At 42.9% G+C, this 16341-nt stretch overlaps 1 protein-coding gene across 1 annotated transcript in view; it reads left to right on the top strand.

The window, feature by feature from the left end:
• The window catches only part of UNC5D (unc-5 netrin receptor D), a 237344-nt gene that overhangs the window by 207290 nt on the left and 13713 nt on the right, over positions 1-16341 (top strand). The window contains exons 15-16 of the mRNA XM_032593062.1: positions 4188-4352; positions 10303-10481. Coding sequence (XP_032448953.1) covers positions 4188-4352; positions 10303-10481 — 344 coding nt within the window. The remainder of the gene's footprint in view (positions 1-4187; positions 4353-10302; positions 10482-16341) is intronic.

The following is a 16341-nucleotide window of genomic DNA, read 5'->3' as shown; positions in this document are numbered from 1 at the left end:
TGAACCTCATGTAGAACATGATGTGTACTGACAAACTTGGCGTGGATGATAGAGAATGGCTTTTCATTAGGGCTTAGTGGATGGGAACTAACCAAGAGCTATTACAGAGGCAGAAAATCTCACTCTTCCTGACATCACTTATAGGTCTCTCCTTCAACTGGTAAATCTCCCTGTCATCTTCTGCCATCTCCCAACTCAGCACGTGGAAGACCACTGGGCTTCCTCTCCCCCTTTCTCTAACTTCAAGCCAGGAATCTGAGAAGCGACATATTCCAATTGGTACCCAATGCCTACTCTCATAAGAAACCTTACTTTCTTCTTCTCAGAAAGGTAGAGTTTACCAAGTATTTTCAGGCCTGGGAGATACACACTGCCTAGAATATTTGCCCTATCGGACATCAATCAACTGCATGAGAAATGTTTTTAGAACAGTGTGAATTGAGGTTGGATCCAGAGCTGTGTGAGGAGACCCTGTGTATAGGCAGACCAACTAGCTTTGAAATCTTGTTGGGTTAGATTCTGGAGGATTACATTTAATGAAATACTGTACTACAACTCTTATTGCCCATGAGGCCAGCTGTGATGGCTCCAGGAAGGCTACATGAGTTCTTAGGAGAGCTGGTTACAGCAGCACCCATTGACTTTGATCCAAAGGAAAGATTCTAGTCTTCCCCCTGCAAAAATACCAGTATCCCTTCTCTTCTTCTCAGGTTTTTGAGACTTGACCCCAGTGAGAGATATGCTGTCGTCCCCTCCACAGATTTAGCAGACCTCGTCTAGGAGGTCAATAACTCTGCTCTCAATCGGTTAGCAGGACCTAGGTGCTACTTAATCACACATTCCGCTATTTCTTGCTGACTGTAGGGTACAGAAGCTGCAATAAACAGTATACAATATTTTTTTTTTAATCCTACAAAACACAAAGTCAGGCTTTCACCTCCCTAGGATAAAAGCAGCTGTCTCTTCAGCATGCTTTGTGTCTTGGGCAACCCAGTGTCTGTCTCCTGCTAGGATGTGATTTACATTCTCTCCATCTGCTAGGAACCTAATTATAATGGGAATCAAAATGAAAACATTTCCGGAATTCTTTAAACACCCATAACTTTGCTACACTTGGTCCTCCCATATTACTTGCAACAGCATTCCTCTTAGCTCAGTGAGCATCTTGATAGTTTTTTTTTTAAATAAATAAATAAAAGCAAAGATGATTGCCCTGAAAACACACTAATTTCAGTACTTCTAATTCCATTACTTTGAAATGTTCTGTCGAGCACTACTGGCAGTGGCTACTTGAGCCAACAATTAAATATATATATATTATTTTTGATACAGTCTTAAAATCAGGTTTTTAAAATGTTTTCACTGTGTGCAGTGGAACATAAAGAGAAAAGAGAGGATTTTGTGTGTGTGCTGAGTCTCATGTCTCTCTGCGAGGAAAGATGATCTCTACAAGTGGGCATTATTCTATTACCTTTCTTGCAATGTTTACTGGAGAAAATATAAGAAATGTAGCAAATGATACCAGAGAGGACACTTTTCAGTAATAAATGGTCAGTGCCGTTGTTGTTGTTTAGGAAGGTAAGCATTATCAAGTGTTCAAATCCACTGCAGAAAATGCAGAGGTGGGGGGGAGGCAGTTTAAGAGCAGGACCTTGAATTCAGCTCTGTCTGGCCCTGAAGCCCAACAACTTTTACTATGCTGTAACTACTCAAATTTCAGTTTAAAAAACCAAAAACCTTCTTAGTGTTCTTAATTAGGCAAAAGCACCTATTAACCACAGAGCCCCGTGTTACAGTTACTTTCATGAAAGGGGACGGTGCAAAGTAACTCTATAAAAAGTGTACTGGTTTGAAGCAGAGTCCATTTGAGGGCTATTGAAATGAAATGGGACCGTAGATAATGGACGCCCTTGAGACTGTTTAATATGGCGGACATCAGGGGGCCATACAGGGCCCCCATGCAAAGGATTCTTGTAATGAAAGCAGAGTTCCCAGGCGATCTGGTAACGCTAGTGTCCCCCACTCGTGATTAGAGGTAAAAAAGATACTGCAATGCTATTTCCTGAAGAACGCCAATCCGCTGCTTCCTGTTTCCCTCTACGGTCAAGCCCTAACCCCCTCATTAGCTCAGTATGGTAGAGACTGAAGGCAGGAGACTGGGGAGTGGGTCACTACAGTTAGCTCTAATGAGGAGAGATGAGGATCCTTAATGGGGATAGGAAAATTGGAGAAGGACAACGACAGTGAACGGTGATAGTCAGTTTTGAAGATAGTAAAGGCCAAATAAAATGATTTGTAGTGGCGAAGAGTATAATGTCGGTGATGGATAATAATGAGATAAATTCCAGACACGTAGCTCTTGCGAGTTCTCCACAGAGAGGTGGCAGTGGGCATCTGTGAGCACACAGGACCTTGAAGAGTTCAGGAAGCAGACACAGAAGTATGGGAGGCTGAGATACGAAGTAAGCGTTGCCCACAGTTTACAAAATGGAAGAAGCCTTAGGAGGAGAAGCACGAAAAGAGTTGGGTTGAACAAGAAGAAATGGTAGAACTTGTAAAACACGTATCATTATTTCTTTTATCTGGTGTGGGATTTGGTGCAGATGAAAAGTCACTTTCGCATGTTGTTGGGAAAATGACTTCCTCCAAAGATTGCCGGGGGCCTCCCCAACTGGACCTTCTCTCAGTCCTTGTCTCTGCTTCTTGAGACAAAACCCCACTGCCTCTCCCTTGGCTCAGGATGAAGAACAAAGGAAACAAAGCCACAAAGCCCTTATGCTTCTTGCCGGGATGTGTGGTAGGGGTTAGTGCGCGACTTTCTTCTCTCAGACTGCCCCAAGCGAGCCCTCTGCTCTTCGAGTGGGCAAAAATCAAAGCCCGCCCCTCCTTGCTGGTTCCCCCAGGAAGCATCCCAAATCCAAATCCGTGAGACTTCCAGCAGAGAAAATTAGGAACCAGTGTGCACATCAGAGCTCACAAAAAACGAGGTGACTCCCAGTTCCTCAAAGTGAGCAAATTGAATTTTAATCATGGCCCCTGGTCTTATAATCTGTGATGGCTTCATCACCAGTCACACTAAAGAGTATCAAATGTCCAAACTTGAGACATCTTTTGCCACCCGTCAGTGTCAATATTGGAAGAAATTATATTAATAGCAGCAGGTGAAAAGCACATTCATGAGATGAGAAAAAGAAAAAGATGGAGACGAACATTATCAGAGGCTGGGCCTCTGTGCTCATTGCCAAGAATCTCAGCTTGATTTGAGTAGGAAGGAGAGACCTTTTAGATAAAGAATATCAACGACTGACCTCTGCTTTGCATTATTGTAAAGCCACGTGCCTGAGCAGCACTGGCTAGCACTGGCAAGTAAGGGGTCAGGGGGAAAGGGTGGTGTATGTAGATTTTATTATGTTCCCCCTCATTTAGTAAAAATTGCTTTTGCCACACTCAGTTATCTGTAGGTCCCATGACAGTAGAGAATGAACCTCGTTTTTTACTGTTTATCTTCTACAGCGTCTGGTCATTAGCGGGCACTATACACATAATTGTTGGCAGTTGAATTGTGTGAAATGAGGAGTTGGCAAACAAGACTGCTGTGGGCAGCCCAGTGTGTTTGTGTCTCTCTCTGGGATGTGTCTGTGTGTATGTGATTGGCATTGGGTGAAATTCTTTTGCTGGTTACATTAGCAGTATTGTGGCCTGTTTATACAGTTGTATGAGTTTGTGGTGTTGGGGTAAGTTCTGATCGGTCTGTTCTTTAGTATAATGTTCATTAAAGTGAAAAGCTATCATCCTACTCCAGGCTTAGGGAGAAGGACGGACCACTGGAGTCTTCTAAAGAATGTTTTCTTTTTTTTTTCTTTTTTTTTTAGTGGAAAAACATGAGGATTAATTTTTGATAGTATTCTCATTGTGTGTGTCACTAAATGAAATCTGAGTGCTTGCACTGTGGTTTTGGAATTCAAATGTTATCAATTGGAATTGACATTAATTACTTTTTGTGCTGCTTGGCATATGCTGGAACATTATTTCTACAACAATTCCACCAAAGTCGCTTAGGCAATTATCTCTGCTGCAATCACTGTCATCATCCTCATAATTATCGCTCTTAAGTCTCTCCTATTCGCCAGCCATCTCGGCCGGGCTCTGCACGCCACACGCCTCTTCTTTCCCCCCTTTGCCCGCAGGAGGTACCGTTCTCCCGCGTGTGGTGCAGTAACCAACAGCCCCTGCACTGTGCCTTCTCCCTGGAGCGCTACACACCCACCACCACCCAGCTGTCCTGCAAAATCTGCATCCGGCAGCTCAAAGGCCATGAACAGATCCTCCAAGTGCAAACATCAATCCTAGAGGTGAGTCCTCGGTCTGCACGACCACTTGACTCCATTTCTAAAGGACAGTAAGAGTAATGCGCCTGTTTCAATCGTGCTACATAGGTTGTAAAAGAGCTTCCAAATGCACTCGCTCTTAATCCTCATTACCAACCAGGGCAAATAAACTTTTTCTCAGGCTCAGGAGTGAGCTGAGCTCCCCGATGAGAGAAACAACTCAACGCGTCAGAGCTTCGGCTCTGTGGAGACACTTTTGGGGAAAGAACTGGTACAGGGCTTTTTATACACAAAACCACAAACAATCTAATCGTCCACTGTGGGCTTGGACCAGAGAGTCATCATTGGCTGATGGTACGTTATGGCAGATACATACCATGAAGAAGCGCAGGGTCACCACTGGGTGGTTTTTCTGCTGGTTCTCACTAGTCTTCCAGAAGTCATCTTCAGGGGATTGGTTCCCTACTGCCTTACAGTTTCTCACATCCTCCAGGTTCAGGGTTCTGCAGAGCCCCATTTCCATTAAATCTAGATTCATCGATGCTATAACATACGACAGAGTCGATAGAAGTTTCTTTCTACAAAGTAAGGCAATGGAACTGCAGAGAGGGAAAGGGTATTGTCCAAGGTCGTGTCACTATTGAAGGGCAGAGTTAGAATGGGAGTCAGGGGGGCATTCACTTGGGAGTTTTTGCACAAAGACACCTGATGTCTGCCATGGCTCTGATTTACCTAAATCACTGAATGGCTTCGTGGCTGTAGACTTGGGCTTCTAGAGTAGACACCGGCATTCCCTCCTGAATGGTTGTTTGAGGGGAGAGGGAGAGAGTAGCTGAGATGCAGAATGAAGGGAGACATGGAAGGCTTTTCTGAGCAACTCTTAAGATAATCCCTGGCTAGTGACGACGAGCACATTCTATTGTTCAGCAGTAGAATATGTACATATGTGTGTGTGTGTACAGACACAGATATGTATAAATATATACATAATATATATTTATTCATTCGGGCTTGGCAAAAGGCGTAATAAGTTTTATATACGTACAACTCAATTTCATAGCCTTACAAAATCATCACTTCTCTCCATTCTCATTTTAATTCATTGTTTACGCAAGATGAGTCTTGCTAATTCCCCAAATAGGTTTTCTGAAGAGTGGATGGCTTTCCAAAGGATTGCACCTCAAAATTGATAGCTGTCTTAACTGACATGTTTGTACAGTATTTGCATTCATTATTGCCAATTAGCATTATGTGCTAAAGCAGTTTTGATGGGAAAGGTAGATCCAGAAAGGTAGGGTAGGATATTTTTAGAGTCTCTTTCTTGAACAGTCATGGCATCTTGAACATAATACATTTCAAAGTAAAATGAAAAATTTTAGGAAAGTTTTAACATAAACACAAAAGGAAAGCCCAAGCAGATTTTCCTTCTCATATTCAGAAGCAAGTGTGAAAAGACAGGACATGAAGATGCCTCTGATGCAAATTGCCCTAAACGTCTATTCACAGGTCAATGAAACAATTCCACGTTTAAGGGGCTTTTATTCTTTAAGGCGCTCACAATATTGTAGACCAACTTCTGCTATTACAGGAAATCTTTATGTAAAAGGAATGTGATAGGCTCCATACATCATGGTACCTCTGCTCCTTGCTTAAACAAATTTTCGGAGTGCAAAGTGCATGGAAGGAAAGTGAGCTAATAAACACAATCATGACCTTTACTCTCCATCTCCTTGTCTAATGCTTCGCAAGCTTACAATCACTTTGCAATGCCTTGAAAAAGACGACATCGCAGTATCTCTTGATAATAAGAGGCCAGCCTCAGAAAAATACTTAGTCACCGTTGGGCTACCACCATCCGTTCTGTATATGCCTTTTAGAAGCTTTATTACCCTTTTGGTCTTGGAAGGATCACATTATTAATCACTTCAAGTGTTACTGCTTGCATTTGGCCCAGCACATCCCCATCTCTTTGTAATAAACCATAGTTCTTAGGCAAATCTGTTATTTTCTGTGTCAGAAGAAAATTAAGAACTTTTGAGGGGCGCCTGGGTGGCTCAGTCGGTTAAGCGTCCGACTTCAGCTCAGGTCATGATCTCACGGTCCTTGAGTTCGAGCCCCGCGTCATGCTCTGGGCTGATGGCTCAGAGCCTGGAGCCTGCTTCCGATTCTGTGTCTCCCTCTCTCCCTGCCCCTCCCCAGTTCATGCTCTGTCTCTCTCTGTCCCAAAAATAAATAAATGTTTAAAAAAAGTTAAAAAAAAAAAAGAAGAAAATTAAGAACTTTTGAAAGCTGCTGTATGTCAGGTACCATTTCATGTGCTTTCACATATAACCACCCTAACTCTGTGTGGATTATATACCATACTATCACAATTTGACATGATGTAACATTCTCAGAGAGGTCAACCTTCTTGTCCAAGATGATAAAATGAATAATGGGGAGCCAGAGTTCCCAACGGAGATACCTGCCTTCAAGGTCAAAGTCTGGATTTCCATACTAGACTACTTCAGGATCTCAGTCAAGGAAGTCTAATTTAGCAGTCCTGAGTGTGGGCCTTGTCCATAACGTAAGCCTTTGTTTTAGTGGCCTTAGGCACTAGTGACAAAAATGACACCATTAAAATTTTATCTTTAAGTATGCAAGTAGGTGAAAATTGGGAAGTTCTTTCCTCAAGACTGTAGAAGGATGGCATGGGCTGGAATAAGTGATCATTTGATAAGTCTTCAAGAACAGAATAGATTTCTCACATGACAGTCCTCCTGCAAAGAAGGGTCTTGAGCGAACGATCACTCATGATCCTTCTAACCCTAGAATTGTTTCACTCTTGGCAGAAGCATACGTCTGGTCATAGATCCAGTTGAATACAAAGCATCCCCTTCTCCCTAAAAATGTCTTGGATTTTTGTGACAGATGGTCCCAGAAAAAAAAGAAGATACATAAAGCGCTACAAAATCGGGATTACCTACGGTGGAGACAAGATACATTCTAGACATGACCCTCTGTTGATCGGGGAGGTGGGAATAATAGATCAGGTGTTAAAGTGCATATTTTATAACCTCTAGGCCAAAGGTGCTTTTAATAAGCTAGTGATTAGGTGCTTTTAAGAAACTAGTAACTAGGGTTTTGTTGATTAAAAATAGCAATATTAACAATAATAAGGAAATAAATATTTTGAAGCTTTCAATAGATACCTGAATTTTTTTTTTTTAATCATCTGCCCTTCATCCCCCAAAACAAATCCCTGCATATTTAAGCACAGGGCCCTCAGCATCTTCCTAACTTTAATGGATGTCCTAGTGTCTGTTTCATGGGTTTAACAACGGAGGTAATTTAACAGGAGAGGTAAAAGAGATACGTATATACGTGTATCATGATCTGTAAAATATTTATTTTAAATATCTAAATCAGCGCAATGACTATCCTCTTTGAAGGCCTGTGGTTCTTAGTGTTCAGCCTCATATCCATCATATTCTTCCATGCCTCTCATGTAAATGGCTTTCCACATGAATATAATCATTCATGCCATTCTCAGATTTAAAAATTATTTCAGTGATCAAGATAATGTATTTTTTTTCTGTTCTTTAGAGTGCCCATTATTGGGTCAATCTGTAGAAGCAGGTTGATTTTCTTTAAATGTAACCTCACTGAATTACCTAACAATGATCACCAACTGATTAGTCTGTAAAAGCAACAGTATCACCGATCTAAAAATTGGGGACTGGAGCAAAATAATTTTACTAAACGTGAAGAGAAGGAAGGAATTGCTAAGTAATTTACTACATCCTTCCTTATTGATGGAATAATATTGAAGAATACCATTTGGGGGAGAGAAAGAACTTATATGGGAACTTACAATTTTCCCTTCAAGCAATTCTCTTATCTTTCTTCCAAAAGTGGTGGAAGGTTGGGGGATGACTTTTCTGTTACAAAATAGACATAATACTTGGAATTTCTCATTGATTTACAACTCCCCAGCTAGCCAAGTAGCAGCCGCTTATCTCAGATGTGCAGAGCATGGAAATCTGCTGTTCCTTTGCATATTTAATTTAAACAATCAGAAAATGTGATGTATCTACAGGATTCTTATTACGTGGCCCAGATGTCTTTTAGAACGCACCGTAAATGTTACATAAATTGTCATCCTTGTGCATGGCAAATATTGAAATTTGGAAACTTTACGAGAGAAAGGGGGGCCCACTTATTAAAGTGTAGGAAAGAGAAAAAAGCCTGAAGAGTCAGTCTTCTGTAACATTTTTTCGCTTTGCAGTCATAACCACCTCTGTCCTGAAGACTATGTATCAGGGTGGCCTTTCCCCTGCCAACAGTAACGTCAGAGCTTGGTCAGCTTGATCAACTCAATGAGGCCATAAAAGCTCCCCAAAGCCCATTCTATTGCAGTCCTTTGTCATGGACACATACAGTGTTTTCAGTTTTCATTGGCAAGCCACATTTTCACATGTTAACACTGTTTGATGCCCTTTCCCAGTGACAGCTACCATGTTATCTTGCATAGAATCCCTTTTTTTTTTCCTCTCTAGTTTCTACCATCTTTTTTAAGGACATCAGCCTGCCTTCAGTCAGGAAATTTAAGGAAACTATTTTTACTTGATTTACATTTTTAAAGGCTAAAAGAAATTTTACAAACCATGATTCAAAATGATGTTCCTCATAACCTCTTTTGTTCAGTAAGAAGCCTGAGTTGGTTCATTTTATAACCGTCCAACATATCAGAAAAGAATCACTCATTTTGCCTAAAATAACTAGTTACCCACTCAATTTCTTTTCAATCAATGACTACTCATCCTTCAAGGCCAACCCAAATGTCTCCTCCAGGAAGCTGTCAGGAATGAGGTACACACTTTCTTGCCGGCTATTGGACTGGGGTCACTCTCAGCTTCTAGGGGGTGCCCTCAGGTCCTCACCCCATGTCCTACTCTATAGGCATTTCACAGCCTGACTATTTGCTTTCCTCCAGGCCAGCAGGAGAGATGCCTCCAGATAAGAGCTGCTTCTCTCTTCTAAGGGCCACCTGATTAGGTCAGGCCCACCCAGAAAAAAATACCTCTTGCTCAGGATGTAGTCAACTGATTAGAGACCTTAATTACATCTGTAGAATCCCTTGTGTCTTGTAACACATCATAATCACAGGCGTGATTCAGTTAGATACTTTTCAGGTTTTAAAATTCTGTTGGTTCATATAAATTTATCAGCAGCTATTGCAATCTGCTGGATGTCTGCATGGTCTCATGTTGGATACGATTGCTGGTATGTATGGAAATAACCAGTCCTCATCAGAGAGCTCTAAATCAGAAGCGGGTTGGGCAGACAGCAGGCAGAAGCTTTCCAGCCGCCACCAGTCCTCAGGCTAGTCTAGACCTCATCACTGACCACGTGTTACCAAAGCAATGTCATTCTGAAACAAGACCAAAATATTTACTATGGAATCACACACTTCTCGACTCAGACGGGCAACACAAACTTTGAGATGATCAATATACAATCAGTTCCCCTTTGTAGCTTTCGTGACAGGCACCTGCCCAGCTAGCTCCTTTGATTAGCCCGTTCATCTTAGGTCAGCTCTGTCAAAGAGTCATTCCTTACATTGAATTAAAATCTGTCACTTGGGGGCTTCTTCCTACTGATTCTAGATATATCTCTGAGAGACAAAGGAAAAAAAGAAAAGAAAAAAGGTTTAATTCTGCTGTCACCTGACATCTCTTTGGATGTAGAAGGCTGATGATTATGACTCCCCTGATTGGAAGCCACATTGTAAATCTCCAGTACGTGATTCACCAGGCTACTAGAGAAGTTATTTACAGTTTTAGAAGAAAGGGGAACGTGTCAGTGTATTTTATAGAGCCCATCACTATAGGCAAGCGTTTTGTGCATGGTGTTAATAGATTTTCATAAAAAAATAACGGTATCGATCAGTCATGCTTCCATTCAGACCTGACCATGCTTTCTTTGTTTGTAGAGTGAAAGAGAAACCATCACTTTCTTTGCACAAGAGGACAGCACTTTCCCTGCACAGACTGGCCCCAAAGCCTTCAAAATTCCCTACTCCATCAGACAGCGGATTTGTGCTACATTCGATACCCCTAATGCCAAAGGCAAGGACTGGCAGATGTTAGCACAGAAAAACAGCATCAACAGGTAATCGGGGGCAACTTCTGAAAGAGGATGTCACTGAGAGTTTTGAAAAACAAAGTGGGTTGGGTGTATCCATGCAGTTTCCAGGCCCTGATATCTTTGTAGATTCCTCTGGTCGTATTTCATGTGAGGCCTGCCTTCATATGTGGGGAAAGAACAAGAACAGGACACTGTGTGGCATTTCCTTCCACCCACTCTGCCTTGAGGGACACAATAGAAAAGTCTTAACTTTGGTCCTGGTCCCGTCTTTAGGTTGGCTAACTGGGCCACCCACATGGGGTACAGACTCTGTCTTCTTGGTGCTTGTGGGAGATCCCAGCACAGTCTTGAACCAGTGGTCTAGAAACAAAGAAAGCTTCTCACACCTCCCATCATCAGGTCACCTTAAGCGTTACGTACGTAACCCTTAACGGGGACATGCCAGCCTGAAAAGCGGGTGCCTCAGTATTAAACGTTTGAGGATGATAGCTCCCAGATCGGAAGGCAGAGGACTTAAAACGAGCAGGTTGCCCAGGCACGTGAATGTGGCCTGCTGCTTCACCAGACCCTCGACTCTGTGCTAACCTTGTGGGTGACAGCAGAGCAGTAGAGGGTAGGGCTTTATTAGTTGCGATGAGGAGGAGCAAGAGTGATGCCATTCCTATGAGCACTGATGGGCGGGCAGCTTTGACTCAGCTTGAAAGATAACCAACAGGGAGAGGGCAATACCTCTCTCTCTCCCCAATCACTCCTCTCTCCCCCCACCGCCCCTCCGGTCCCAGAATGAATAGAAAACAGACCAAGTTTTGCCAGAACCATCTTCTTTCTCTTTTCCTCTGGTACTTTTTTTTTTTTCTTTTGAGACAAAGCCTTCCTTTCTTACTGTTTGGCTTGCTCTGTCATTTCCATGGTTCTTTATTTTCACAGCCATCCTACCTGACTTTCTTCTCTGAAAGGGAGGTAGGTGTCTGCCAAGAAATGATAGAGTGCCACTCCCCAGTTTAAAAGGGATCCAGAATCCAAGAAGGGAGGACCCAACTAGAAAGCAGTCAGGCTGAGAGAGGAAAATCAAGAGAGGAGGCATTGCTGCTAAAAGAAAACGGAATTTGCAGAGACAGGCAAGCCCGGAAAGAATAGATACATTCTTGAAAGGCGTATATTGAAAATGAAAGAATACAGAAACGTATGAGTGTACAGGGAAGAAAAAAATTAGGTTGAATATTTCCCAGCAATTTTGACAAAGGAGGAGATGTCGCGCTTATAACCCATGCACACCATGACTATGTCAAGCTCACTTTCTGATCAACACAGGGACAAGAATGAAAAACCAGCCCAGAGAACAGAATTTGGTTCACAAAGAAAAAAAGGGGGGACATGGGCCTTGGACCCGCAGGGTATCCCTGGTTCTATAACCTGTACCAATCTGCCAAAGCACACGGCTTAGCAGCCCTGTTCCTTTTTCTGCAAATGCAGATCATACAGTTTGAACTATATCAGTTCCCTAATCCATTCTGAACATAAGAGTTGATGATTTTTACTTTCTTAATTTTGATATATATAATTTTAAAGTTTGTATTTTTTATATTGAGAAAAGGAGAGCGAGCACGAAGAGGGGAGAGGCAGAGAGAGAGGGAGACAGAGAATCCCAAGCAGGCTCCGCGCTGTCAGCACAGAGCCCGATGCAGGGCTCGAACTCATGAACCATGAGATCACTAGCTGCGCTGAAATCAAGAGTCGGATGCTTAACCGACTGATCCACCCAGGCACCCCGAGAATTGATGACTTTTAATTCACCATTCACATGAAAATAATTGCCACAAAATATCTATGATGCTGTCATTCGTTTGCTGAATATGCACATGTTCCATTTCATGTTACTCTCCACTTATAGGATACCTACGAGAGGTACAGAGAGTGCCCCAAAGTCATCAGTCTGGGCCCTTCCACAGTAGGGAAAATGCATTTCAAAATGGGAGACTGAGGTAAACAACCTTTTGTGTCTGGGCTCTAATGAGCAGGAAGTGGCCGCACAGGGGCACTGCCCCTCCGGTGTCCAGGATCATCCAGTGTGAACACCGGGTGTGCCTGTTTCCTTGCTTTGGGTATGCCCTAAGAGCCCTTCTCCAGGAAAGCCTAAATTTCCTTGACATAGGGGTACCTGGGTGGCTCAGTCAGTTGGGCGTCCAGCTTCAGCTCAGGTCATGATCTCGCGGTCCGTGAATTCGAGTTCCGCGTCGGGCTCTGTGCTGACCGCTCGGAGCCTGGAGCCTGCTTCGGATTCTGTGTCTGCCTCTCTCTGACCCTCCCCCGCTCACACTCTGTCTTGCTCTCTCTCTCAAAAATAAATAAACATTAAAAAATAATAAATTTCCTTGACATAAGGAATACAAATAGCCCACTTTATGGAAAGTTTCTAACACGGTGACCAGAAAAGGTTGGTTTTCAATCAGTGTCACTTTTTGCAGTTTTCACTAATAGCAAATTAGGATGGCATGGGTCGATATAATTTACTATCTTTACATCTTCTTTGGTGAATATATTCAACTTCAGTGAATGGCATGCCCTGCCTACCTCTTTACTCTCAAGCTTAACCTTCCAAAAATTGGTCTAACTATGGAATGAGAATGGTTTAAATTGAGAATCAGCAAAACTTTATTCTGTTAAAGAACCAGAGAGCAAATAGTTTAGGCCATATAGGGTCTGTTGTAATTACTCAGCACCGTTTGGCTCTGCTTCTGCAGTGAGAATCAGCCAGAGAAAATACGTGCAACACAGCTATGCCGATTTGTCTAACAAACTCCATTTATAAAAACAGGCAACCTAACGGAGTTTGCTCACCTCTTATTTAAGTAAATCTGCTCTCATTTAGTAAAACTTCCATAGGATCCTGTGGCTTCAGTCAGAGCGACACCTGGAGATGAGGCTTCTCAGCTCAGTCAGCTCAGCAACCAAGTTTGAGGGGAGCGAGAGGGGGCAGACACAGCATAGAATCTTCTTCTGCAGACTGGTTGGTTCCAGCAGAAAGGCCACCAACATATTCACAGAAGCAGAATAAAGAAAAGACTACTGAAGATCACCTTGTACCATGTTATTAGCTCATTCTCACTTTGCAGAAATCGTCACGTTCCTTTTAGGTTTTCATTATTATACCAAAAAATATAGCTTCTCCTACGTGGGAAGAAATCTACGTGACAGAGAGGAACGGGATTTTCAGATGTCATTTGTCACAACTTCCTGCTGCATAATGCCGAGTCACTGGCCTCTCTTAGGGTTGCAAACAATATAGCATGGAACTGATCATTAACGTGTGTTAAAACACAAAAATCTGATATTGCCAATATGTGCCAGTATCACTGAGAGCTGTCCCATAGCACACAGACTTTCTGTTAGAGAATTCACCGTCCTTGATCTTGTGACAGCACTTTTTACCTGACTCTCCCCCTCCTTTCAGCTTCCAGAAGTATCGAAAAGCTAGCAAAGCAGTCGCCCTCAAATCATGAAAGAAACGTTTTCAAAGGGAGGGGAGGGAGACATTCGCTTTTATTTTATTGCCAGTGAAAATGCTCTTGTACCCTCCTTTTGCTAAAATGCAAATGTCACTGATGATAATCTGCCTTTTTGCCAAACAAGTTTCTACTTTGATCTGAATGGGGGGTGGGGGGGAAGACTGGGAATATAAAGTGAAAGGCTTAGCAATCGCCGAGAATGGGAGAAATGTCAGTAGTGTGTGCTATGAGGCAGCAACACAGGTGGCCTTGCGACTTGCCTGGCATACGGATCACGCTAAATAAGCCACACCGCCGAGCAAAGAATGTCAGAGATAAAAGTTGCAATTACAGATTCTGTGAGCAAACTTTGACGATTACTCAGGGTCCATACTCGCTGCATTTCAAAGCTGAGGTGGCACATTTGTTCTCTACGTTCAGCTGCAGTAACCCTGTGCTTCAGGGCTCTTGGCCCCCTGGGATGGCTAGGTGGGTAGCACGGCGAAATGGAGAATTGGTCACAGGAAAGGAAGTAGACGGTGGGCAGAATCGCTGAACAGATGCCGAACAGATCAGTATCGGAAACTAGCTGCTTCAGCCAGAAGTATCCTCCTGTGTCTAAACTTCGGTAGCACTTTGTATTGTCACAATGCTTTTTAAAAATTTTTTTAAAATATTAGACAGTGAGCAAGAGCATGCACGAGTGGGGGAGGGGCAGAGAGAGAGGGAGAGGGAGACAGAGAATCCGAAGCAGGCTCTGCGTGGGGCTCAAACCCACGAACCATGACATCATGACCTGAACCGAAATCAGATGCTCAACCGACTGAGCCACCCAGATACCCCTGTAACCACACTTTTTTTTTTTTTTTTTTATAAGTTACAGTTAAACCCACCAAGACCATACTGTCTACTTAGGGGAAACTCAGTAATCCTTCCTTGAATGAAGGACATGAACTTCTTCATCGGATACTAACTGTACTTGACCTCAGAAACTTCCTTCCTAATGAACAGACTTGACAGGAATAAGAATGGGTCTCAAAGGAAGACAGTTTGCACGGCTGATGTGAGGGAGGATTCCTGTCTTTTCCCTCAGCTCTGCAGCAGTAGCTGAAATTCTACCATTAGATCATTCGTCTTTAAGGCCTCATGATTTTCATATTCCAGAAACTCTTGTGAAAACATAGCCAGCTTGACCACGTTGCTATGGGAACAGATGCTGGATAAAGTGCAGGAGACACGAGAGTGTGAGCGGAGAGGAGGCAGGCGAGATGGAAGAAAGGGTGCCAAGATGGAGAGAAGCACATAATTACACCTTATTAACGGTTTTTCATAGTAGTACACAGCTGAATCTTGAACAACACAGTTGAACCCTTGAACTGCGCAGGCTTGCTTATATAGGATTTTTTTTCAGTAAATACAGTCTAGTGCTATGAATGTATTTTCTCTTCCTTAGGATTTTCTTAATAACGTTTTCTTTTCTCTAGCTGACTTCATTATAAGAATAGTCTAATGAACGTTAACATTCAAAGTATGTGTTAACTCACTGTTTATATGTTATCAGTAAGGCTTCTCGTCTACAGTAGGCTATTGGTAGTTGAGTTTTAGGGGAGTCAAAATTATACTGGATTTTCGACTGTGGGGGGGGCGACTAACTCCCCACATTTTTCAAGGGTCAACTAAAACATATTTCTCATGCAGAGGTTAGAAGAGTTCATCTGGAATGTTAACGTTCATGGGTGATGGTGTAGCAATTGTGAGCAAATGAAATTCCTCAAACCTCATGGCTGATAAGCAGTGCTATATAACTAGTTTTTCCACCAGGACATCTAATGAGAAACAGAATCTTCTCATATTGAGGTCATCTCCTTTTATTCCTCTGTCCACCCGTTTAATTGGATGCACAGGAACAGTGAAATGGCCAGAGGGCAGTGCAAAAGGACAGACGAAGGTCGCAAAGCAGCTTCCTAATCTATCTTGGAATAACTGTTGAGAATTCACTACAAGTAGAACAGTCACAGTGCCAGCTGCCACTTGGGGTGAGGGGAGAAGAGAACAAAATCCATATGGGATGCCTGCTTCACAGGCAGGCCACTGAGGATGGCCACGCAGTGACCATTGAGACTAGATGTTCTCATTCCTGTGGTTCGGGATTTACTTTGATGAAACCAAACTCAGCTTTCTTGGTTCTGCAGGCTAGAGGCTAGCAAACACATCTTGACCTTCGAGTAATAAAAATGGATGTGAGGGGCGCCTGGGTGGCTCGGTCGGTTAAGTACCCACCTCTTGAGACCCACTCAGGTTATGGTCTCACGGTCATGAGATCGAGCCCAGCATCGGGTTCTGCGCTGAGCATGGAGCCTGAGATTCTCTGTGTCCCTCTGACCCTCCCTTGTGCGCAT

The sequence above is a fragment of the Lynx canadensis genome, chromosome B1 (assembly GCF_007474595.2).
Source record: "Lynx canadensis isolate LIC74 chromosome B1, mLynCan4.pri.v2, whole genome shotgun sequence".
Taxonomy (NCBI): domain Eukaryota; kingdom Metazoa; phylum Chordata; class Mammalia; order Carnivora; family Felidae; genus Lynx; species Lynx canadensis.
The sequence above is the reverse complement of the archived record's forward strand: the minus strand, read 5'-3'. Positions and strand labels throughout refer to the sequence as shown.